The 27,842-nt window shown below is 35.1% G+C and overlaps 1 protein-coding gene across 2 annotated transcripts; it reads right to left on the reverse strand.

Moving 5' to 3' along the window:
• Positions 1 to 9,036: 9,036 nt before the first annotated feature.
• LOC123696809 (baculoviral IAP repeat-containing protein 7-B) lies at positions 9,037 to 27,760 on the reverse strand. Of its 2 annotated transcripts, none has more exons than XM_045643170.1 (11): positions 27,028 to 27,760; positions 26,652 to 26,797; positions 25,525 to 25,650; positions 20,862 to 21,075; positions 20,064 to 20,231; positions 19,510 to 19,575; positions 13,642 to 13,744; positions 12,704 to 12,851; positions 12,147 to 12,393; positions 11,065 to 11,206; positions 9,037 to 9,224 (listed from the first exon to the last, which is right to left on the reverse strand). In XM_045643170.1, exons 1-10 carry the CDS (start codon positions 27,433 to 27,435, stop codon positions 11,084 to 11,086), a joined length of 1,749 nt encoding a protein of 582 aa, XP_045499126.1. In that variant the 5' UTR covers positions 27,436 to 27,760; the 3' UTR covers positions 9,037 to 9,224; positions 11,065 to 11,083. The 2 variants fall into 2 exon arrangements, with proteins under 2 accessions (XP_045499126.1, XP_045499128.1); XM_045643172.1 differs by having other exon boundaries at positions 20,862 to 21,063; positions 27,028 to 27,759.
• Between the last annotated feature and the right edge of the window lie 82 nt (positions 27,761 to 27,842).

Below are 27,842 nucleotides of genomic sequence, written 5' to 3' on the forward strand. Positions count from 1 at the left end.
ACGCTCTGTCTGGCACTAAGACAACGATATGCTTTTAACCCTGAAGTACTCATGTTTTATGTATTTTCACATAGACACTTGTCTTTTTAGTACGTTAACTTATCATGAAAAAATAATTACCATAGAAATGGCGTCTCGAACCTTCTTCATACTAAGTACGTAGTACTTACGAATAGAGAACTTGGAAACGAGAAGAAATGATAATTATGTAAGTACTAATTAGGTGTCGTTAAAAAAAATATCTAACAAAATAGATTAAATAATAATTACATTAGTACCTATCTAGTAAATAAATACGGTAAGTTGGTATACCAGACAATCTTTACACATAGATTTAATTTCACATTTAAGTCACTGTAGAATCACAAAACCAAACAAAACTAATGCTGACATACAACATTCCATATCTTGGCTGCGAGTTGTGAGCACACCTGTGGGATTAGCCACCCACAGTCATAACGAACAAACACTCAGCTTGTGATTACTGAGCAACTCAGCATTTATTTTCATTACAAACACTCACCGCTAGAAATCATCGTCAGTGAAATACCGCTCATCTAAAATTGATTAGAAGTAAATTCTTTTACAAAGTCGATGAACCATTATCCCTATTTTATACCGTAAGCAGAATGGAACTTCACTTAGTAAATAAAAATAAAAATTAGATCGTTTAAGCGTTAATTTTAGCACGACGAAGTGAACTACTCCAACGCATGTTGCACGACAGTCCTGCAGTGTTAATTACTAAAGCATGAAGCTCAATTAAGTAGTTGTCCCAACGACGCCATTGACTGCAGCCATTCATGCCACTAACAACCATTCATCTCCATTCTCCAACGAACCTGCAGCCTTGCGGTTAGACCTTGTTCTCAACAATTAGAATAGATACAGACTACAAACCCTCACTTTTCATTTGATGACAATGTTGAAACTGTTCAATAACATTGATGTGTCTATGTACTTACATAACTTACATTATCTCTGCTCATCCGTGACTGACTATGTAAGAATGTAGGTACCTATACTTAATACTTACCGTCATTAATAAATTACTATTCCAATAAAAATATTATGAATGAAACATGATTCAGAGCTGTGTAATCGTATTACGATTTACGCAGCAATTCTATGGAAATATTTGTGTTTGACGGAATCATCGGGACCTATAAGAAGATAAAAGAATTTTGCTTATCAAATGCTAAAACCATCATAAAATATGTGAGCAGAGGAATAAAACTTAATTGTTTACCAGTTAAAAGTTAAATAATTATGAGTTGTTATTGCAAAGAGCCATGTGACGTGTCATTGGCGCCAGCTACTGCGTTCCAGTTGTCAGAATAACACAACAGTCTTGCTTTGAAATTCCAGCTGATATTACTCAGTGCGAGGATAAAGCACGTTGTCAACATATACAGACATACAGCCAGCTAGGGTATGGTCGCCTGTCGCGAAGTCTACTGAATAGAACTCCTTATAAACTTTATTGAAGGCTACCCAGGTTATCGGGACGATAATTGTGTATATTTTTCAGCTCTACCATTCATATTTAACACTTGTAAGTAAATGAAAAAGTATTCATAATAGTTAGGTACATCATAATTTAATTACATACATAGTAAAGCGCCCGGCAAACTTCTTGGCCAAAAAGTAGCGTGGTGGGGGAAGTTTGCGCATCAAGTTTTAGTACCTACATTTTTGCTACCTAGATAGGTATATATAGGAATATATAACAATGTTAAATTTTGGAAGAGCTGAACTTTTTCCATTAATTGCTCTCATAGCGAAACATGCCCACTAGGTATTGCATGTATTTTGTATTGATATACGACTTAAAGTTTTACTAAATTGATAAATATAGGTATACAAATTGAAAGATATCTCGTAGCAGTCATAAAAGTTTTGAAATGCATACGCCATTATCTAAATCACTGTTCATACTACGTATCATTTATCTTACTTGATATTTACGTTGAGCTTTACATATTTAACTTGAAAACATTTTACAAGCAAGCGTTGCAACAGAGTTGGTTGCGGAAGCGATGCAGCTTGGCCAACTAGCAATTGCCTATTCATCTGAGCGAATATAGCCTGTATCGTGTTACTTGAATTTCATCACACGTTTTCCTCTCGATGATTAATATTGAATTTCATAATATACCGATATTATGAAAATGTTTTAGTTACAATACTTACATAAAACAAATCTGAAACATTTAAACTTAAAAATAATTCTTAATTATAGGTAGGTACATATCTATTTTCATAACGAGTAGTTATTTTTTTTTTTGAAGTTGAAGTCATCATGACGAGGCTAAAAATTTGTGAGTGTAACAAGTTTTCCCAAACCAGAAAGCAGTTACTTGCTGTCTGCTGATGAAGACATGAGGTAAATTGGAAATATAATTCCAAAAATCGAAAAGAGTAGAGTAGAGTTGACGCTAGCCTTTCTTCCTAATAATATTATTCTAACAATTAGCTCCTATATTATATCTATTAATTTAACATTTTTTAACATTTTTCTTTCTATTTAGGACTTAGGATACACTATTACTTATATTTACCTAGTAGAGAATAACATTCTCTCTTGTACAGTTGGTTTTTCATCCAATAAGAATCAATATTCAACTCTATCCCACACATACGAATCAAACGTGTCACCGTTTGTTGATAATGAAATAAAATCCATAGCTGCATTCTGGACGTGTTCTGAAAGCATGTCACATGTGTTTTATGACATCAGCCATTGTCGGTGGAACAATGTGTCCGATATGCGCACGCGCAGGCACGGTCACGCGCTGAATCACACCCGGGATATTCCCAAACAACTATCCAACATACTAATGTAGTTAATAGTTTTCCTGTTGCCATTCGTGTATTGGCAACGTTTAATATATATTCACAACTTCTGTTATAAACTTTTTATCTTACATTGCTACCTTCTTGGATAAACACATGCAATGTTGAGGTTAACAGGTTTTTTATAAAGACCAACTACATTTTTATAGCCGTGCCGACCCTAATTAAGTAAAGATATTTGTTAAACTTAGATTGAACAAAAACAAGATTAAAAAAAATGAAATCAACATTAATGGCGACAAAATTACTAGCCATTTAAGGGTGGTTAAGGCACAGGTTAAGGGAAAAATATTATGTTAAGCGTCAATTGCAAGCTAGTTTGTGAAAATCTTTAACATAATAAACTGTTCTCATCAATAGAATAAAACGTTACGGCTCGGATTAAAGCATTACATTTAAATAAGAATGTACCTAAAGTTTAAAGTTATGCAGTTAAGCATTTCACCGGACATTGATCAGAAATTATGAGTAGTTGCTGAATGCAAATCGACTTTCTTTCATTCAACCGAGGTACTCAGAGGGACATTAGCAATTCTACAAAGTGGACAGAAAAGGACTGCATATTTACATACGTCATTGTAGTTATATTCCATACATCTGTGGGCTCTGTGGCACTAAACAGTATACAGCGGTTATCAAATGACCCACAACGTTGATAACAGCGAATGCAATGTCCTTTGAAATGAACAAGGTTTATTATCATGAGTTATACTCAAAGCTGAATAAATAGTAGTTAAGTATATTTTTCACTGCACTTTGCCATAGCACAGAGTGTAATATCTTAATATATATAAATCTCGTGTCACAATGTTTGTCCTCAATGGACTCCTAAACCACTTAACCGATTATAATAAAATTCGCACACCATGTGCAGTTCGATCCAACTTGAGAGATAGGATAGTTTAAAGCTCAAAGCGGGCGAAGCCGCGGGCGGAAAGCTAGTATGATATATTAATTAAAACAAATTTTCTTAAAATCTAATTGTTTAGACTCCAGACTGAAATAAGTGAATAAAGGAAAAATATGTACATACGAATAAGATACGAATCTACATGGACAAATTTACATCACTACCTACATAGTATAAAACAAAGTCGCTTTCTCTGTCCCTGTGTCCCTTTGTATGCTTAAATCCACAATAACTTTGTATGCTTAAATCCACAATAAATCTTTAAAACTTCGCAATTTTTTCATCAAAACTACGGATTTTGATGTGGTTTTTTTAATAGATAGAGTGATTGAAGAGGAAGGTTTTAGTATATAATTTATTAGGTTTTAGCACAGACTAATAATAATATACTACGGTTTTAGACAAAGCGGGCGAAGCCGCGGGCGGTAAGCTAGTAATAAATAAAGTAGTCGTTGATATGTTGACTTTGTTCCATCCCGCTTATTGTATAGTCGGTAGATATTTGTTCATTTATGGTGCACAATGCACAATGCACATATACCAAGTTAATGATCAAAAATGTTAATTTACTTCAAAAAATCTCTTTTTGAAACGCTGAATTATACTGCATTTAGATTTTTATGATTGCGTTTAAAAACACGCTAAGAATAAAATGATACAAGCTTTCTGTCAGAAGATGTCTCCAGTAAACAAGGAAAACAACCGACTTTATACTCAAAGCCATTTACAGTAAAGCCTATTATAACCTCCTGTTTATTTAAAACCTACATGGTGATGAATGGCAGTGCATTTTGCGTCCTAAGCCCAAGTAGGGACGCTAAGTAAGGAGTGCCTCTGAGTCATGCGGCGCCCACGCATACTTAGACTTTGAAATTCTACAAGATAGATGGCGCCAGGATAATATGTACTTTATTAAGTGTTATAAAACAACTTAATTGATATAGTCTGACATTATGTATAAATCAGAATCTATGTAGGTATGTTTTTAAAGATAAAATTAATTCTGTTACTAGGTAAGAAACAATATTGAAGTATAGGATGTAGGTACATCCTCACAAAGCCTTTGAAATATCATGGAAATATGAAGTAGGGACTAGGGACCTATACATATAACAATTAAAGTTTTACCTTTCAAGCCTTCAAGTTGCCTTTAATGTACGAATAATAGTTATACCAAATACATTTTGCTATTTCAACAAACATTAGGTAAGTCATCGAGGTAGTACCTACTGCAATCTTCAAACAGCCTTAATCTGCATTGGCGCCGGTGATTCGCTACGCATTTGCTCACTGGCGAGGGCTTTGTACTTGCATCCATTGTAGGTGGACGAAATCTGTCATAAGATGTAAGAGAACCTCTCATTGAATTATAGATAAAGTTATATCCATTTTCATTTCAATCATAAACCTTTATTGTCACTGTATCAGATAATTGCATCCGGCTATTAGCTGTACAGAATTATAACTAACATTTAACAATAATTACTTATCTGTGTCCAAGATATCCTTATATAAAAAATTCCTCATTGATAATTTTATACTTACCGACAAGGTTTTACGTAACCGGTGGGGTGGGGGAATGCAGGCTCAGGCGCAACAAACTGCAGCCTTGCAAGGACGTTGCGTCTATACGCTTATAGTTAATTATCCTAGCCAGAGCTGACTCACCGCTCACCGATTAGATTGGTAAAATGTGCATTTTATGCAGTTGCGAGTGTAGCGACCTCTTGCGGTTGGAATGCGGCGCTCGATGCAATTCACTGTGAAATGAACTATACACAATACATGCCTTGTTGTTGCGAAAATTTAAAAGAAACGATGATTATTCAACCCTACCCGACAGTTTTGAAAACATTTAAAATGAATTCTTTACAGCTTTCGAAATCGGGCACTGTATGCGACCCGGACGCATGACGATTATTACAAAACCTTTACAGACTTTCTTCTATTATTTACTCACTGGTTTCGTTGTGAGTTATTTTAATTTGTTTTTACTTTTTAACGCTATCCTAATTTTATATTTAGTTATATTTACCAATTACATGATTTTCTTAAAGTTTAGTTCTCTTCATGAACGACGATGACTTATAATTATAAGGAAAAGGACTTGGCTAAGCCTTCCTTAGTACTGAGAAAGGAAATGTTCTGATAGCAAATTCACAGAATTATTATCGATACATAGATAACGTCATAAATTTAATAAGAATGTTGTTATTTAATCAGTATTTACTGATAACTAGTACAACGAGTTAGTCTTCCTTCTTTCTTTACATCAACCGGATCTGTGGGAACACTTCGACCCCTCATTTCATTTCCTTATAGATAATAAAGTTGACTGTTTAATCTTTATGCATTTACTTGTATCATTATCGTGTACAAAGGTCTTATGTTGAGACCATGACGCATAATATAATAAATACATGCCCTATTTTGATAGCCTCTTTAGACTTGTACAATGTTCATGTTTACTAAGAAGAAGACAACATTAATTTCATTTTGAAGAAATACTGAGTTCATTGCCTATTTTGAGAACTGCTAGTCATGCTAGAGCTTATCTCAACCAATTCGTGGTAAAATAAAAGGATAAGCAACTTAATGTTGAAGTTTGAAAGAACTAGTTGTATTCACCGATTAGTAATTAGAAGTGAGATCATTCCTAAAACTTATTTTTGGTTACTAAGTATCAGAAACGTCCATTGTATAATACCAATATAGCCAATCCATCTATCTACAAAATCTTCACCCCTAAATATAAACAGAGGCAATAAAAATTCTTCCCATATGAATGAATGATTTTATTATCTTAGTGAAGTCTAGCTTTTCCGCGTGAAGCATTTGCATATAAATATGATTCCAAAAGTATCCCTGTGGGCGCCGACGTCTGAGATATTTCTGAAGTCGGAGTTCGTTTATTCTCGGCCAGACGGGGCGCCTCTATATAGCTGAGCTTACGACACCTTTCCAAAATTCGCTTTGATCTAACGACTAACCAGCTATCGAAACCAATTTCCTTTAATCACTCACCTTTGATGATAAGTGTTTGAAGTTTAGTTTTTCCTAATTTAAGTACCTACCTATTACGTATTTTACAGGCATTTCACAAACGCTGTTGGAATTTGTAGCTTATCTGTAAACTTTTACCTTAACGTTACGCTTCAAATTGTCTTAAATTAATACATAGGTATTTGCTCAAATAAACAAATCGTATATCAAAACATAGTTTTAATTTGGATATTAAAGACGATCATGAGAATGAAGAGGTTGAAAAGCTATACATAAATTATTTATCGTTTTGGAATTAATACAATGTTACAACCAAATACATAATAACTTATTATTCAAAAAACAAACGCACCGTGTCAATATTCATAACGCACCACGGATCCATTATACGTACAATGATAATCAAAGCAAGAGTGCACGACTTTTCCTTTTTACTTCCTGCGGTGGTCACGACCTTATTCCATCCATATTCATTAACACTCATATTACTTTGACTCAATTTTACCGACATTATTTTAATTTTGACAAACAAAAACTATATTAAGATTTAAGAGTAAGGTAAATAAAACACATGTTTAACTAGGTAAGCCATGGGCCTACCATAATATATTAGATCAAATCAGATCCAACTTATAATACACATTAACAATTACATACTACACAGTACACACCTATTTGAAATTTTCGGCTTTCTTACGCCGTTATTTGTCAATATAGACGGAAAAAAAGATGTGATACATTAAAACAGACAAGCCATTGTGATTTTTTTGCATTATCTAATTTTGCATTTTTTTTTTCAAAAGATCTTTGGAGTTCTGATTTCACGGTTAATATTTAAATTTAGACTAAATTCGAAATATTTAGACTAAATATTGCATTTTGAATAATTACTCTAAGTAGTATTAATCTAATAATGCACAAAATTCTGAAAGTATATAAACATAAAGGTAATAAATAAGGCATTGTAATTAAGTCAGGCAATTCCATACAATCTTAGTTTCTTTCAGCCGAATAAGTTAACTTACAGTACAATCTCGTATTTTCAAATTCCAGATTTAAATAAAATGCACATAACTGGAATGTATGAAAATCGTTACAAAATAACATAAAAAACTGCGTTTTGTTATTATTTCATTCGGATGACTAATTTTTGCACACCAAGATTGTACCATAGTTAACATAAAAATAATTCACCTTCTACATTATAATTTCATTTAGCAACATATTGTATGAATGGTATAAAATAACATAATAATTGATTTTCCAAAATATTTCATTATTTATATTTTCTTTCATAAATTAAACGCAATAACTACTTCCTTTCAAACCATAAGCTTAATCTATCCTGTTACTACTTAATTGTAGATAAATCTAGTTAAGCATATGTAATTAGATATATAATAATGTTGATCTTAGTTCTTTCTTAGTTTATGGACATTTTGTTTATTGTATGGCATACGAAATATTCGAAACTAACAACAATGAAGTGTATGAACAAACAAATAAACTATTAATTATCTCATAAATGAGTTCACTTCGATAATTAAATGGTCAATGTGCTAAACATTAATTATATTGCGAAGTAATAAACATTGAACGGAACTTTCCACAAAAAAAATCAATAACTATATTATTTTTCTTAGAATAACCGTTATTTTTTCTCATTTCATTTCTCAAGTTTTCTTTGTGCAGATAATATCGGTGTAGGTATATTTAAAAATTACATCTATGATGCTTAACACTTCAATAAATTTAATCGTAATTAAAATTAACAATTTTCAAAGTCGAAATTGAATTAAAATACTTTTACTACACATGAACACGAATTTATAGGATAATAATTTAGAAAATATTAATACTTAATTAATGAATTCATTAAATAATTAATTAATATATTAGTATAATACCCTTAAAGGTAATAACGAAATAGGAATAAAAAAAAATTGAACCATTTGTGGATGTCATAGACAAATATCATAGACAGACATGTCTATGAGTACATTAATTAGTTTACAAAAAAGAGCACCTATTAACAAACCATATTTTTTAATACATCCCACTATCTGAAATTACCCCTGTGTACTACACATTCACTTATTTTATTTAAAGAACACACGTTTTCATAATTTTTAGTTTTTTTTTAATTAATTTATATAACATCTGTGGCAGGTTACTTTGCTTAAGCGAAATTAGGTAACTACGCGATCTTCTTTCATATTTTTTATTCTTTTTCGTATTTAATAAGAGCAAAGAGTATAATATATAGAATGCCATTATTATATTAATTTGAAAGTAACTGTGTGTCATTGAAATTATAATAGTGTTAAGGCCTAAAGCATACTTCCGTATACCATATTTGTAAGTATTCGTTATTTTATAATATATTAATTATTTATCATAGGAAGGTAGATGATGTTATCACTTTGTAGCTGTTGACTGCAACGCGACGTAATTTCTGAAATAAAATATTTCATAAGATTTCATGATATAACACATATATAAGTAGAATTTAACACAGAAAAAGATAATTTCAGAACATTATGCAAGGATATACTTGTTTCAATTTTTATTCAATCTAATTGTCAGTTATATATTTGCAATACCTTACAATTAATCAATCACAGGGATTTCATGTCATTCAATCCATTTAAATGTTACTTTTTTTGGTCTTTGCGTGCATTTCATAGTGAACGCAATATTGTTTGCTGGAAGTTTTGGGGGGTTAGTATTAGCATAACTTCAAGTTTGCAAGAAAGAAAAAATTGTCTCGCGGCATTGAGATATACATATGGAGACGACACCGCCTTCATCACTTATGTTCCGCTCACGCGTAACTGCACGCTCATTTTTTATTTGTTTTAAAGTGAAACGCATCAAATATGCCTTCGTGTGTGTTACGATATTGCACAAATAATACAAATAATACGGAAAAATGCAAAGGAATAACTTTCATCGGTAAGTACCTAACTAGATAATAATTTTTAAAATGTCTCCTCCATACGTAGTAATGTTATCTCAATGTCTCGCGGCCGCCATTTTGAGAAAAGCATTCCGCGCTTTATCTCCTAACAAGAAGAAGGTTGTACTATTTAGCTTGTTTAAATTAAAGCAACCTCTTCTCTCTCTACGAGATACAGAAACGTATTTGTTTATTTTATTTTTTTCTACCTATATATTAGAAGCCAGTCTATTTAAATTTTTAGTCCAGTGTAATGCATCACGGTCGTTTTACGGAGGTATGTTTAACCTTACCGTCCTAACTAGTAAGTTGGTACTTGAGTAAGTATCACACGGCATCAGTTACATTGGATTTCACACCAGATTTTATGACCGTTAAGTATAAAGTACAAAATATAATCCCACTTTATCGATTTCCAAAATATCCTTTATTTTTCTGCATCAAATCAATTGCTAGTGTAGTCCCTGAATTAGCGACCCACCTAAAAATAAGCGCTGGTGCGCCATAGCACAGTGAGAATTAACCTTTATACCCACGGCCCCTTCCCCGGAGACCATGGGTATATATGCAAGATTTCCCCACTTAAAAAAAAATGTGTGCGTGTACTAGTGTACACACGTAATAAGTGAAACTTCTTTATGACCTTATATTTAAAAAAATATTTTACTATATTCAACTTTACAGAAATACGTCGAATCACGTGTGGTAGGGATAAGAAAAAGATGGCGCGTAACGGAAAAATGTCACGCGTAACGAAAAAGTGTTACACTAAATTTTTTTCCAACCCCGACAAAGAAGTCTCACTTCAAAAAAAAATGGTTGTCTGTAAAGTCGGTTTACTGACGATAGTTGAACGTGACAACGTCTCAAGACCGATTGTGCTTCTTTGTCGCTCATTCCACGCTCTCGCTTGCACTTTAAGCCTTACACGGAACGCCTCATAGCGAGGTAACGCCGCATGAGTCATGTTTTTTCGTGCGTGCAGCCGGCTTTATCGAATTATAAGACGTTGTCACGTCAAAAAAAATTTTTAATCATGTTATTATTGTAGTATTAATTTTATGTATTCTTGATAAATTTTTAATTGTGTAATGAATTTTATGTTTTTATACATATATTTTTTTTCAATGGATGATAAATTTGATTGTGATTTAGACTTAAAACTGAAAAATATTAAGACCTGTTTTTTTACAATTGTTGTATACGCCTGTTTTATGGCCAATTCAGTTTAGGAAATAATGATTAATGTACTTGTGTAAATTGTATTAATTGAGTCATTATTGGTGTGTCTAATAAATAAATAAATAAATAAATAAATAAAAGGCGGCGCACTGACCCCGCTCCCCTGTAGAACATCACGCGAAGTAGGCGCGCACGAGCGCCTTGACGGCGGCGCGGCACAGCGGGCACGCCGCCAGCGCCGCGCTGCACGCCGCGCACGACACCAGGTGCCCGCACGGCAGGAACACCATGCTCACCTGACACATCACAATAATCATTGAGATATACATATGGAGACGACACCGCCTACACTTACTATATATATCTAATCATTTTCATTCATTTTGTCAATTAATAATAATTATTGTATGCTATGTAGTTATAGTAAAAACATGAATGTTCCTTAATTCTGATCTTAATATCTTTGTATGTACCATGTTTTTATGCAATAAATGATTTATTGATTTATTTGTTTATTTATTTACATCACTTATGTTCCACTCAACACACGCCATATGGCGTAACTGCACGCTCATTTTTTATTTGTTTTAACGTGAAACGCATCTAATAAGCCTTCGTGTGTGTTACGATATTGCACAAATAATACAAATAATACGGAAAAGTGCAAAGGAATAACTTTCATCGGTAAGTAACTAACTAGAAAATAATTTTTAAAACTTAGTTAGAGCAAAAAAATGGCGCACAGATTTTGTTCGTGATGTCTCCTCCATAAGTAGTAATATTATCTCAATGACAAAAATTATTATTTTTAGCTGTAGGTCATCTATTGAGCATCGTCGACACAGCTCCCAAGTACTTTATGACAAGTTCACAAAAGAGATACATTGAAAAACAACAGCCTAATAAGGAAATTATACAAGATTAATGATTAATTAGCGTAGCCCTTCGACAACTTATTATTTAGTGCATTGGTCATAGATTATGAATTACAGACAAAGACTATGCGTTCGTTGTAACTTGACACCATACACAAAAGCGCGCTCAGCGCAGTGTCACATGTTATGAAATTATTTTAGAACATATATCGAGCCATTATACTATACGATGCGATTTATATTGTACCCCAATTTCGCCACTAAATTGAGGAAAAAATTGATCAATGAACAAAGAAAACGAAACAAATCGACATTAAAATATCCTGATCAAAATACAATCATAAAAATAAAATTTCCTCACCTCACTATCCATACACACTTTGCACAGCCTGGCCTCTTTCAACTGTCTATTCTCTTCTTCTAGCGTCAACTCTTTCTTCTCTACTGGTACGGGAGTCTTCGACTTCTCCGGTCTCTTGTCAGATTTCACCAAAGCGTTGTACACTTGAACACTTTGCCCGGTTGCTTCGGGCGGCATTGGTGATGAAGATTGGCTATCCGAGCTGGATATTCTATTGTCCGCGTTTTCACTTGGCAACATGAATACTCTGAAAGAAATACAGAGTTAATTATTGCAGATTAAATACCTATGAAGTGATTTTAAATGCGATTCATTTTTCTAATTCTTAGAGTTAACCTGGTTAAGTCGAGCTATTGATAATAAATAGAAAAAATAATAAAACAATACTAACCTATGACGAAAGATTCCGTTTCTTTTAGAAGTCGACTTTTTGGTATTTATTAAGATATCTATCTTATAGATAAACAAATTAAGTGCATTGAAAAATTGTACATTACCGATAGTATGACAAAACAGCCATTATTTGACCTTTCAAAATTAACTAAAAAAAATCTCACCCAGCGGTATTTTCGAATATCCTAAGCGTTTCAGTAAGTATGTCCCTCGCGTACCGGTGACTGCGCGGAGACATGCTCCACGGCTCTTCGTCTAGCTGCTCGTCCAATATGGCATCTATTAACCCATCCGATGTGGGGTATGGAACACCTGTAATATGTTTGCATTGGCACTATAAAGTACAATAGCAGGATGGAAATGGAAGATTTTCAAATAATATAAATATCTTATTTGTGTAGGCCTTCTCAAGATATATTTTTTTTTCACAAAGTTTTGCAGAGACTATAGCGCAAAGATATTTTTGACGTATAGGTGCTATAATTTCGACTCAACTAATTTTTCATGAAAGTCTGTCTTTGTTCTTTCTGTATCTGAAGTGAAATCGCCATATGCCATCCATGCCATCTCACTATTGACACTTTGAAACTTGATAAAGAATAGTATTTTTCGTTTAAATCCTTATACATTTTTAAGTTAAAAAATCTAGCTTAGTGGTTTAGATAACATAGAAATAATATAAGTTAAATTACTTTTTATAATATTCGTCTAGTCTAAACTAATATTATAATGTGGTAAGTTTATATAAGCTCCAAATGTACTAGACCGTATTTTATAATTTTTTTCACTTATAAAAAGGTACATTGATCGGAAGAACGGATCGGTTTTAGTAATTTATATAGCAATTAGCTTTCCACCCGCAGCTTCGCCCGCGCAGTCAAAAAAAAACCCGCATAGTTCCCGTTCCCGTGGGATTTCCGGGATAAAACCTATCCTATTTCCCGGGATAAAAAGTAGCCTATGTCCTTTCTCGGGTATCAAAATATCCCCATACCATATTTCATGCTAATTGGTTCAGTGAAGGCGTGATTGAGTAACAGACAGACAGACAGAGTTACTTTCGCATTTATAATATGAAGTATGGATTTTTCGGCACACATACCGGTAGAGCGCAGTCTGCGCAGGATGGCCCTCCGCACGCGCGCCACGTCGAGCCCCGCGCCCAACGCCGCCACCGCCGCTTCACTCTCCATTGCTGCTTCTATCTATTAGAATAATAATAAACAAATAAATCCGAACTGTTGATAGAAATTTATTTATTTCTTTCAATAACTGTATCCAACAGTCTGCTTGGTACGCTACTCCATCTGTCGGAGTATCTCTTCGTAAAGAGACTTGCCCTAAATCTGTTCGAGAGTTATTGGCAGAAAAACGTAAAGCCCGGAAACGATGGCAAAGTACGGGTTTCCCTGTGGATAAAAAGCACTTGAATTACCTACAAATGAAACTCAAAACACTTCTTCATAATATAGATAACCAAAACATCCAGACATCGCTAGAAAGAATGGACGCTACAGCAGAAACAAACTTTTCTCTATGGAAAGCCTCAAAGAAACTTAAACAACCTGTTTCAAGCAATCCCCCGATACGAAAAGGTAACACTGAATGGGCTTCTAGTGACGCACAAAAAGCGGATACATTTGCTGAACATCTTGAACAAGTCTTCACACCCAATCCAGATATGGGCTCTTTAAAAACCCAAGAAGTGGCCCTATTATTAAATCAAAGTATCAAAGTCTCTAGTCCTCCCATGAAAAAGGTCACTATAAATGAAGTAAGAACAGTCATAAAAAACCTAGATTCTAATAAAGCCCCAGGATACGATCTAATAACAGGAAAAATCCTTAAGGAACTTCCAAAGGAAGGCATCAAATTTCTAACATTCCTGTACAATGCTATCATACAAAGTAGTGCGTTTCCACCTCAGTGGAAAGTAGCCCAGGTTATCATGATTGCCAAACCAGGGAAAAATCCCGTTGAGGCCCAATCATACAGACCTATAAGCCTACTTCCTATACCATCCAAGATATTGGAAATTCTTATCCTTCGTAGATTGACCCCAATTATCTCTGAGAAGAAACTTCTGCCTGATCATCAGTTCGGATTTCGCCAAAGACATGGGACTATAGAACAAGTACACCGATTAGTGGAACATATAAACGAAACCTACGAAAAAAAAAAGTTCTGTACTGCTGCCTTCCTAGACATATCCCAAGCCTTTGACCGCGTGTGGCATGATGGATTACTATTTAAAGTAAAAAAAAATCTTTCTTCTAACTTCTACAGCCTCATAAAGTCATACTTGAGTGATAGATACTTTTTTGTAAAACAGGCGGAAGAAACAACGGAACTAAAAAGCATCCAAGCCGGAGTTCCACAAGGTAGTGTTATGGGTCCTACTCTTTACCTTCTATTTACTGCGGACCTCCCTTCGATCGATGGAGTAATCACTGGAACATTTGCAGACGATACAGCAATCTTAGTATCAGATAACTCACCAGCTGTTGCTTCACACAAGCTCCAATCCAGCCTCGACCAAATATCTCAATGGCTCAAAGACTGGCGTATTAGAGCAAATGAGAGTAAATCCGTTCAGGTAACTTTCACCTATAAAAAAGAGACATGCCCACCTGTCACTCTTAACGGTAGAGAACTTCCACAACACGACCACGTAAGGTATCTTGGAATATATCTGGACAGACGTCTAACGTGGAAGAAGCACATCTTCACAAAACGATTGGCAATGAGTCAAAAACTACGCACATTGTTCTGGCTCCTAAACAGAAAATCGTCCCTTTCCTTAGATAATAAACTGTTACTTTACAAATGTATTATAAAGCCTATATGGACATATGGCCTGCAGCTATGGGGATCGGCAGCAAAGTCTAATGTGGATATAGTTCAAAGATTTCAGTCAAAAATGCTAAGATTAGTAACAGGTGCACCTTGGTATGTGTCCAATGATAGATTGCACCACGACCTCTGCATAAGCACGGTTAAGGAAGAAATAGTTGAGAGAACTAAATCATATAAAGAGCGTATTAAACACCACCCAAACCAGCTGGCTGTAAACCTTATGAACGCCCAGACAACCACCAGGAGACTCAAAAGAAGGATACCTCAGGATTTGATATAAAAAAAAAATAAATAAAAAGTCAATAAATTAAACAAGATATAATCACCAATAAACGGAGTAGTCACTGGACGACTTCCGTACGAAACAACCTTAAAATTCTTAACAAAATCGCTGAATATCTGAAAATTGATAGATTGTGATGCTGAAGAACAAAAAAAAAAAAAAAAAAAAAAATTTCTTTAAATAGGTACACATCACAGCTGACAATTTTGACTAATTATACACAAATTTAATCACATGTTGCGGTAAAATGCCAGCCAAATTGTATGTACACAGCATAATTGAGGTTAAAAAAAATTATTAAAAATTACATTATTTAGCACAACTCATAGATCAAGTAAAATATTTTTTTAAATACATGTCATAAAATAAATTGAATCTAAATCATAGTACAGATAAATATCACATCACTATAGCTACAATACATTAAATTACATAAAATACAGTTAAATCAATAAATACCTACATTACATTCAATCACATTAAATAAAATTCATTACATTCCATCACAGTATAACAATAAATTATGTCTAACAATCAGTAAAGTATCTAAGAACTATGGAAGTCAAAGATTAAATTATCAAAAATTCATTCAAATAATTCATAGAAATAGAAATGAAATTTTAAAATTAAAAATGTTGAATTTGATAGATTATTTAATAGCATTCCAACGCTTTATAAATATATTTTTTTTTTAAATCGATCACTAACGGGATTTGAACCCGTCTTTCCACCAATCCGGGGCGGACGCCTGACCAATTCAGTCACCCGTGATCCAACAAGAGCAATCGAATTTATTCTACTCTTCAGTTTTATGTAACAAAGTCTAAAAATTAAAATGAATTATAAGTTTTTCCTCATCCTAAAAATGCAGTTAGCGCTTGGTTAGCTTCGTTGGCGGTTTTCACTTCTACTTTTTATTGAACTATTGAAGTGAAAACTCAATAGTTCAATATATAGTCAAGTAATAAATATATACGTCAAATAATAAATCACTGATTGGCTTTGTAATGAATGTTGTTCAACGATTTTTCACATATTTTTTTATCGTCCGTTAGGAGAGTTAATAAACTTTTATTATAAATAAACAGACCGTTTTGTTATGTTGTAAAGAAGAAGCTAGAGCAGTCAAAGATTTGGTGTGCATCATAGAAATCAGAGGCGGCTCGTGACAAAATTTTATGGGTGTTCACTTGAAATAAAACACTGAAAATACATGGTGTAAAGCAGTACAATTTAATTAAAAAAATACTTATAAAGGAAATGCATACGTCTTTCTTTTTGGTGTGCAAAAATATCTATAACTTGACACAATCTATTAACCTTCGTAAAATATGTATGTTTTCATCGACACGGTCATTGAACTCGCGTATTGACTTTCGGTACGCGGAATCTAGTGCTTTACGAATGTCTTGTCGTCCGATAGACGCCAATTGCAGTTCATTCGACAAATGGTTACCTACCGAGATTGTGAATGTTTTTAGGGTTCCGTAGCCAAAATGGCAAAAACGGAACCCTTATAGTTTCGTCATGTCCGTCTGTCCGTCTGTCCGTCTGTCCGTCTGTCACAGCCGATTTACTCGGAAACTATAAGTACTACAGTGATGAAATTTGATGGGAATATGTGTTGTATGAACCGCTACAAAAATATGACACTAAATAGTAAAAAAAAGAATTGGGGGTGGGGCCCCCCATACATGTAACTGAGGGATGAAATTTTTTTTTTCGATGTACATACCCGTGTGGGGTATCAATGGAAAGGTCTTTTAAAATGATATAAAGTTTTCTAAAAAACATTTTTCTTAAAGTGAACGGTTTTTGAGATATCAGCTCTCAAAGTCGTAAAAAGTATGTCCCCCCCCCTCTATTTTTATAACTACGGGGTATAAAATTCTAAAAAAAATAGAGGTGATGCATGCTAATTAACTCTTTCAACGATTTTTGGTTTGATCAAAGTATCTCTTATAGTTTTTGAGATAGGTTGATTTAACTGTAATTTATTATATTTGCTGCTACGGAACCCTTTGTGCGCGAGCCCGACTCGCACTTGGCCGGTTTTTATTTCATCTTGATTGAAAGATGAGCTAAGTCGTCAACGCCCGTTTCAGTCCAAGCACTCTCACCTCCGCCGGCCGCGCCCGCTTCAAATAAAAGACACGGAAAACAAAATAGTTTGTTGCTTTCATGTTTATCACAACCACACAACCACGGTGTTCTCACATATTGTTCGGATTTAAACACACGCGTATATGCTTTCGTTTTTGTCGTACATTTTTGCGTAAGGTCAAGTTCAGGCCGTGGCGGTCCCAGCTTTCAATTCAAGCCGAATTTGTAACGTTTTAACACTTTAATGAACGCCACATTATAATTGTCCATTTTAACACTCACAAGTAATACTGATAACTACAGGCTATTTCAACAGTCAACACGTATCTTATGATTTTAATTAGAAAATTCCCGAATATACATTCGCGCGCGTGCAGTCAAGTTGACTAGAGTGTTTGTTTATATATAGGCAACGTCGCGCGAAATCGCTGTCTTGTACGGGCGCCAGGGCGCGCGGTAAAAACGAACCGGCAACGTTTGCGGGAGCGGCGCTCCGAATTTTGCTATTTTTTCATAGAAAATCTTCTGTTTCACGCGCAGGACTCTGACAAAACTATCTCTTTCACTCCTATTGGATTTCGTATTAGAAATTGTACTAAATATTTTTTTCATTGGAGCGCAATCGTGAGCGCTCCGCTACGCGCGTTTTATAATACAGTATTATACCTACAGGTGTATGGGATGATGGAATGATGGATATATTCATTGGTATTGCCGATAGTTTTTTTATTTTTACGATTACGATTGATTTTAAATAGTAATGATTAATATTAATAATGAAATTAAGGAGTATGATTTTATTATAATTATTTATGGGAGTTCACTGCACCAGCGCTCCTTAGGGCAAGCCGCCTCTGATAGAAATCTAAATAACAAGACACTAGAAGTCGTAAGCGCGCGTGACATTGTCGCCGCTCAGGTGGTAACCATACCACAAGTGCGTTCGTCGCTGTTCAGTTGCTCTAGAGACGTGCGTGTGTAAACATGGTGTGTTTCAGCATTTCCCATTGCGGAAATACTTCCACAAGTTGTAATTATACTAATAAAGGAATAACATTTCATCGGTAAATATTTTTTTTAGATATAATGCCGTTTTTCCTTAAAATTAAAGAATATTTACAAGTATTACGAGTGTCACCATAGTAATCGAAATAACAATGAATGACACAGCCGACCATTCTTATTATCACGTTTAACACAAATTTCAACCTTATTTCTATGAGTTTATATTCAAAGTTATATCTATTGAAAATTGACAACCTCTGTTGTAGAAAAGCCGAATTTTTTCGTATTGGAGCAAAAAGAAACAAAACGTCTCATATACTTAGGGGTGTTATTCTAAAATAAACCGTAAATTCGTGCGTTAGGATACATATTCAAAAGCTTAATTTAATATTTAAGTTAGTTTTCACTAAAATCAAGCTGTCCAATAAAAGGCATAGTTTACTTGTGTGTACTGTTTAGCTATCGGTTTAAATGTGTTGATTTTGGCGACAGCGGTTTTCATACGAATTATGACATTATAGCACTTCTATGTGTCTTGTTATTTAGATTTCTATGGTGTGCATGCTTATGCAATATTTATATGTATATTCATACTGTTAATAATTGGAAAGTGCTCCTTCCCTTTCCTTTCTTATTTAGCTACATAATTGAATAAAGTAAGCGCCAAGCATCGTCTTTATTTAAGACCATTATAGAAATCTAACAAATAAAATATCGTTTTACCTGGGCTTCTGTAACTGGATAACAATTAGACGAATTTCTAACTCTAGAATTTCGATCCGACGTGAGCTGCAATTGAGAAACGTACAAATTATAAACCATTTTGTTTCAAAATACATTTTTTTTTGTATTACATAGCTTTCCGTCCACGGCTTCGCCCGCGTTTTCAAAGAAAAACCCGCAGTTTCTGTTCCCGTGGGATTTCCGGGATAAAACGTATCATATGTGTTAATCCAAGTTACCCTCTATATGTAATATTTGTGTTAAATTTCATTGTAAACGGTTCAGTAGTATTTGCGTGAAAGAGTAACAAACAAACATACATACTCATACATCCAACCTCACAAACTTCCCCATTTATAATATTAGTAGGAAGGATAGGATGGGATGGGATAGGATAGTAGGATAGGATAGGATAATATGTGAGCATGTATGCCGGGCACACCAGTCAGAAGTAAAACTTCTTTGGCAAGATTCAAAGATACCAAAATCGTCGTCTTACTCCATGACGTAACGGTATTGCCATAATCTCAACGTTCACAAAAAGATGATCTCACCATCTTCTGTCCCAGTTGCGTTTCAGGTCGCTGCGCCTCGTCGACGAAGTGCTGTCCCTTGAGCAGCAGCACGTAGCCGCACTGCGGGAACCAGCGCGCGTGCTCCCGCCACGGCACGTCGCCCGCCTCCCACTTGCCGAGACCGCCGTCGCAGTAGAAACAGCGCACCTGGTGGTACAAGTCGCGTCGAGTAAAAAGAACGCTGACGGTTAAGCTGCGCATTGGCGATTTATCGGTCTATTTGGTGTTATGAGGTGGTATAAGAATAACAAATAGGTAGTTGCGAAGCCACGATTCGCGAGCCTAGTTCAAAAATAAAATAATCGGCACATAGCTTACGTGCAAAAATCGATCCACGTGCAAACACACCCCATAACTTTCATCCAGCGTTCTTTTTACGTGACGCGTACTGTAGTTATCTATACATATAATAAATCTGTAGAAGGGTCAATTCTGTACATTGAAAATATTGAAAAAATAAATAGCAGGGGGTGTTACTGGATCGATACCAAACCCAAATAATTATTTTGACTTTTTCATTTATTGGGAACGTATAATATGGTCTGATTTTAGTTTTAATAACAACTTCATAATCAGCCCATATACATTCCCACTGCTGGAACACGGGCCTCTTTTGAGGGTACAGGTCCTAATAGTAAATTAAAAAATTATAGTAAATAGAATTAGGAGCATAACTTCTTATTCTTTCTTACTTTTACAAATGCTCATTACCATTTTTAACACAATATTTAAAAAGACTGTTCTATCCAAATACCAAAAAGTATTTTTTTTACAAACCTGATCCTCAACGCCCGTATAAAAGAACCCCGCTTCAGCAAGCGACTGCGGCGCCTGCGGTCTATCATACGGCCATCTATCAAACGTAGCGAGTCTCGCCGGTAGAGAGGCCTTAGTGGGATGTCTCGCACCCCCACTAACCACGCCCAACTCTCGCCATGCACTACCGGCCGCGACCACTTGTTCATTCTGTCCACCATTTCTGGAAGATTCACTGATAATTGTTCACTCATTATTTCGTGGTTTTTAAATATGAATATTATTAATGAATTTTTAGTAATAATGTTAGGTATTATTCTTATTAGACCAAAGAGATTTGGTCGTGCTAAGTAGATCCTGTAGGTATCTTATTGTTGTGTATTCAAACCCCATTGTTTTTATCTATTTCTTTTAAACTTTAATTTCCATATGCAATGTACTATTCTATTTATATGTCTAACTTTTCATTCCTCTTCCTCTGTTAATCTCTAAATTGAAACTGTTATCAAACCTTTTGTTTTTCTTTTCTAACTTTTAATGTAGGTAGTACTTGTTTACTTTTATTATTTCACTCTACAGGTAGGTAGGTACTATAAATTGTTATGTTTCATTGGTGACATAATATGACAGTTGTCAGATGTCAACACTTCAAAGTCAATCTTATAACCTTGCAGTTTTGGATACTTGCCTTTTGGTATTAAGTATATTGTATCTATTTTTAAGTGTCCCATCTCTTACGAAACTGGTGGTAATGGTTTGTTTAACAGGTTACGCTTATTTTTTATTATCTTATAGTTTTAATTGATGTATTTATTTAGTAGGTATATAAATATTTATTTTTTTTCAATTTATAAGTAGTATTTTTATATTGTATTTTATTATTAATATTATTATTTTTTTATGATGTCTTTAAACTACAGCAATTCTAGCGACTCATTTATTTCAATTTCATCGATCGAAGAGCTGTCAGGGGATGACAGCTTTCACAGTACATCTTCTCCCTTAAATGTCCCCTCTCTTTTCGACAATGGTCATAAGAACTTTAACGTTGTTCATATCAATGCTCAAAGTATCCCGGCTCACTTTCCCGAACTATTAGCTTCTTTTGATTGTAATTCTCTTCACGCTATTTTAATTTCGGAATCCTGGTTAAAACCTTGTTTACCTTCTTTATCTTATAGTCTCCCAGGATTCCAATTAATTCGCAATGACCGCATTGGTAGGGTTGGGGGTGGAGTAGCTATCTATTTACGTTCGCATATTCCTTTTTCCATAATTAGTAGCTCTCCTCAACCTCCTCCTGCTGATGCGGCTGAGCACCTTTTACTTGAGGTATCCTTATCCAATACGAAAATTCTCCTTGGTGTTTTTTATTCTCCTAATTTAACCGTCAACTATTTTTCGTCTTTTGACCATCTTCTTGATATTTATACCCCTGCCTATAAACATGTAATATTTATGGGCGATTTCAATACCTGCCTTCTCAAGGGTGATCTACGTAGCAAAAAGTTAATGTCCATTGTTGATTCCTTTAACCTAAAAATCCTTCCTCTTAACGCTACCCATTCCCTACCAAATTGTTCTCCCTCCCTTCTTGACCTTATCATAGTTTCGTCTCCTGAACTTGTCGCTAAGCATGGTCAGTGCTCAGCTGATTTGTTCTCCTTCCACGATTTAATCTTCCTTTCCTATAAGTTAAAGCCTCCCAAAGCTAGGCCTAGTATCATTATGCGGCGCAATTTTGGTAAAATCAATGTAGATCGTCTTTGTGAAGATGCCGCTGATACCGATTGGTCAGTCATTTATTCAGCAGGTTCCATTGACGAGAAGGTTGCGTTATTTAACTCTCTACTTCTGAACCTATTTGACAAACATGCTCCTTTGCGCCCAGTCAAGGTGAAGCATTTACCAGCGCCATGGATGTCAGCTGAGCTCAAAGCACTTTTAAAAAAGAAAGCACGTGCGAAATCAAAATTAAAGTTGCTCGATTCTGATGTCAACCGAGAAAAGTATCAGAGCATACGAAATCGCTGCAATACATTATGTAGGGATGCTCAACGACGCCACATCTCTGAATCGATCGAAAACGGCGATCCATCCAAAATGTGGAAATTTCTCAAATCCCTTGGTATCGGCAAGGCTGCGCAAAGTTCCCTTCCAGACACGGTTTCTATCGATAAACTTAATTCCCATTTTTCTAATCCTCTCTTGGATTTTGACACTAATTTTAAAGCGCGCACCTTAAGCTCTCTCAATTCATTACCGTCTCCAGACTATCTACCGTTTGTCTTAAGTCAATTTTCGGATTGTGGTGTTAAGAAGAGCATATTGTCTATTACCTCTAAGGCTGTTGGTAGTGATTGCATTGGTCGGTGCATGATTATTCCTATCCTTTCCATCATTAATCCTGTTATTACGCACATCCTTAACTCTTCTATTTCCACGGGCACATTTCCAGCTTATTGGAAAGATGCACACATCTTGCCTCTCCCTAAGACCTTAAATCCTGTATGTCCCTCAGACTTCCGACCCATTGCTATACTGCCTTTCCTGTCTAAAGTCTTGGAAAGGTTAGTGCAGGAGCAGTTAAGCCGCTTCCTTAATTCCCACAATCTCCTTAATCCTTATCAATCTGGATTCCGCCCAGGTCATAGCACGACCACTGCTCTTATTAAAATCACTGATGACATACGCTTGGGTTTCGACAATAAGCAGTTAACAATCCTTACGTTGCTAGACTTTAGCAACGCCTTTAACACCGTCGATCACGAGGTTTTGTTGGCTATGCTACGCTCTATTAACATATCTCCAACGACTATTGATTGGTTTCGTAGTTACTTGCAGGGACGTCGGCAGCGTGTTCTAGTGGAGAACCTAACCTCTTCCTGGAGCAATGTTCATGCCGGGGTTCCGCAAGGTGGCGTGTTGTCTCCTCTCCTTTTCTCAATATTTATAAACTCTATCTCCAATAACATAACTTCTCCTTATCATATGTACGCAGACGATTTCCAACTATATTCGCACGTGTCACTGCCTGAACTTCCTGAAGCGATTTTCCGTACTAACTCTGATCTCGCAGCCATCGTCAATTGGAGCAAGGAACATGGCTTAAAGGTAAATCCCGTAAAAACTAAAATCATTGTACTTGGCAGTAAGCCGCTTATGAGCAAAATTAAATGGGATTGCTTGCCGGATGTTGTGGTTGATGGTTGCCGCATTCCTTTCAGCAAAATAGTTAAAAGCCTTGGTTTGTACCTTGACCAGAACTTATCTTGGTCGGAGCACATCATGCAAATCCGCAAGAAAGTTTTTGCTGGTGCATCTTCGTTGCGCCGCTTGCGTAACTTCCTACCGATCTCCACCAAAATTGCGTTAGCCCAATCCCTTCTGCTTCCCTTCCTTGACTACGCCGATTCCTCATTCCCTGATCTTTTTGAGTACCAGTTAGACATCCTTGAGAGGCTGCAAAATTTCTGCATTAGATTTATTTTCGGATTGCGTAAATTTGACCATGTCTCGGAATATCGCAAAAAACTTAACTGGCTCCCCATCCGTCTTCGCCGGGACGCCCACATACTTCAGCTTCTGTACTGTGTTCTGTTTGACCCTAAAACACCTGTTTATCTTAAAAATCAGTTTCATTATCTTAGTGAAAATAGCTCAATCTCTCTTCGCTCTTCCAATCTTCTAACTCTCTCTACACCGGTTCATCGCTCAAATTTCTACGGCTCCTCATTTACTGTTCGTGCTATTCAACTTTGGAACGCTCTGCCTGAATCCATCAGGCGGGCGAAAAATATTAGTAGTTTTAAAGCTCTGGTTAAAAGCCATTTCTTATCATTATAATATTGTGTTGCTATGTTTAATTTATTTCTCTCGATATTATATTTATGTATGAGACATCATTTATTATATTATATTTTTATAAATTAGTTATTTGTACAATGTATCAATTTAGACATTGAATTTGCGCCAACGCGTACTCGTTCAACATTCCTTACAATCAGGGTTGCCTGGAAGAGATTGCTCTTGAGCAATAAGGCCGCCTTTTCGTGCATATGTGCCCGTGTGTTATTATTGTATAAAATTATAGACTAAGTTTGCTTGCCCTGGTATGTATGTACAATAAAGCATAAATAAATAAATAAATAAATAAATATTCTATGTGATGTTCGTAGAATTAAATTTGTCAAAAGGGTTAGGAATAAAATTTTTGGATTGCAGCGTTTTGAAATATGCTTTGATACTTTGAGGAAAACATATAAATGAATGAACTTCTTCTTGTTCTTGAGGAAAATTGTTTCACAAAAAATACTACTTATACAGGAAAATTGTGTACGCTTTTGTTTTTTGACACAGGATACAAGTTTCCTTACATCCTTAATAAAATTATAAATGCGCAAGTATGTTTGTTTGTTTACCTGTTCCTCCTTTTTTATCTTGAGATAGTTAAAATAGAAGGATAGACATTATATTAGGAGGATATCATTTGAATTTTGAATTTGAATTTGACAGAGGCCACTTTTTACAATGCAACATCTCATTTAGTTGGTAATTTCCTTAGACTATGCAAGCGAAGGTAACAAATGTAACAAAAGGTTAACAAATAATTCTCATATATTACCAATAAATTTATTTCAAAGCCACTCATAATTTTTCAAAGAATATTATAATATTGACTCACGTTTGTGGCGCAGCTTCGCTTGTTGGCGGCGGAGAATACGACGACTCATAACTGGGCGATAACGGACTAGTCCTTTCATTATCTCGCCTCTCCACTTGTATAGCAAATTCACAATTCGGGAAGTACCTGTAAATGTTATTATGTTTACGACAATTCAAAAGATTATTTTTCACATTTAATGCAGCTTTTGCCACAATTTGCCACAATTATAATGTAGCTTTTGCCACAATTTACAGACGACTCCCTAATTTATAATCACTATCAACATGGGTATCTTAAAACATCAACCTAATTCTAGTATATATTTTTGTATAGATTAATCCACATACATAATATATCAAAATGCATGTAGTTATTATTTTTTTCATGAATTTTAGTGATGTGTAATACATACACATTTATTTAGAAACCTGTTAACAAAATGGTACCTATATAATATTATGTCTTATTTGACTAGTGGAAGTGATAAATATATTACAATGAAAAGAAGTGTTTACCGACCGACTGATGGCGGTATAACCATCCTAAAAAAGCAGCATAGCAAAATATACCATGCCGGCAATGGGCAGCAGTATTGCCGATTCAAAATGTTATGCTCTGCGGTCGCCAACCCGCATGCCTATTCCCGGCTACGGCGGCGGTCGTGGTTACGGTAGAACGGGGGGTGCGAAGAATCCCCGGGTCAAAAACTGGCGGCAGGAGACTAACCATAGGGCTAAGTGGCGTGCCATGGGTGAGACCTACGTCCAACAGTGGACGAACACAGGTTGAAAGAGAGAAAAGAAGTGTTACTTTGAAAAGGGATTTTCCCTTGATAACCTTTTTTAATAATATCTTCCTTCTACGTACTAAAAAATTTTCTGATTTCTTTCTTTCTTTCTTGTCAAAGTACATTTATAGAAAAATTTATTTCTTACTCAGAGTAGTTAGTAACAGATATGAATATAAATTGACATTATCATGTGTTTATGTGTGTTAAAAAAAAATTAATTAAAATTTAAAAGTAAGTTTTGTACAAAAGAATTAAATAATTATGGCTAGTTTCATGATATTATGTTCTATTAAACTAGGTTTCATTTAAAGGCATAAAATGTATAAAGATTGCTAAAACATTTGTATACATTTACCTTCTATGAATTTCCAAAGGGGATCCTAAAGAACCCAAGTTTCTAAATGGAGCAAGTTCTCCACCACACCATGCACATCTCAATCGTCCTCCGCCTGCATGGTAAAACCCAGCATTTACTAATGCTTCTCGGGAAATTGAACTGTCCTGTAATATTGTATAATATTTTAAAACTATGTATGTTATTTATATATGGAAGATGTTAATAGATTTGACACTGACATATGACCAAAAAATAGTACATATTGATACTTAAGGTACACGAAACATGTGCAAGCATCAACAAAGTAAATGATGTAATATTGTCTCAATTAAGGGAATTCATCTGCAAGACTATTTCAAAGTTAAGTAGGTAAGACATTATGCACAAAACTTACATTCCAATTGTTCACATAGGAAAGTAATCTCAGTGCATCACTTCTATACATTTGGTCTTCGGCTGTAACTCCATACTCCTCTGGGACATATGACTGTTCGTCAACGCTTTCAGATGCAACATTGGGCGCATCATTCACAGGAACACAGCCTTGATTAGGCACCGAAGGAATATTTCCAGATAATTGGGGTGTCAAAACAAATGAGCAGTTAGGTGATAGCAAACGATGTCGCCACATAACTTGGTCACCATAATTCCACTCCGATATCTTTCCTCTACAACTGAAACATTCAACTTCGCAACCGTTTCCTGTATAAAAAAACCCAGCTCGTGCAATTCGTATAGGATCAACTGGAGCTGAAGCGGGCCAGTTTGTAAAAGTATTCAGCCTATTGCTTTCTATATTCATAGTTATTGTTACAAAAACGGAATTGCGAATATATTATATTCGATAAACAGTTCAAATGCGCAGTGCACTATTGTTCAGGAATATTTAACATCTCGATTATTTGTAATAATACTAATCCCAGAAACTGAAATTCTGATTTCTGAATCAATATTGATGTGTCAGATTGACAGCAATCAGCAATGAGCCGTGAGCGATGGCTGAGGAGAGTGGAGACAATGTTTTTTCGTCAAGCACAGGCAAAAAATATTTGGGATGTGCATGAAAATCAAGATGAAAATCAAATTGCACATTTTTTACGGACTGTATACCTTCTTTATACCTAGGCAGTACTGTAGAAAGACTGTATACTTTTTAATCAAGGTATATTCCAAGGTATATTCTAATTTTAATATATTTGAGCTAATTTA

Source organism: Colias croceus, chromosome 13, assembly GCF_905220415.1.
Source record: "Colias croceus chromosome 13, ilColCroc2.1".
Taxonomy (NCBI): Eukaryota; Metazoa; Arthropoda; class Insecta; order Lepidoptera; family Pieridae; genus Colias; species Colias croceus.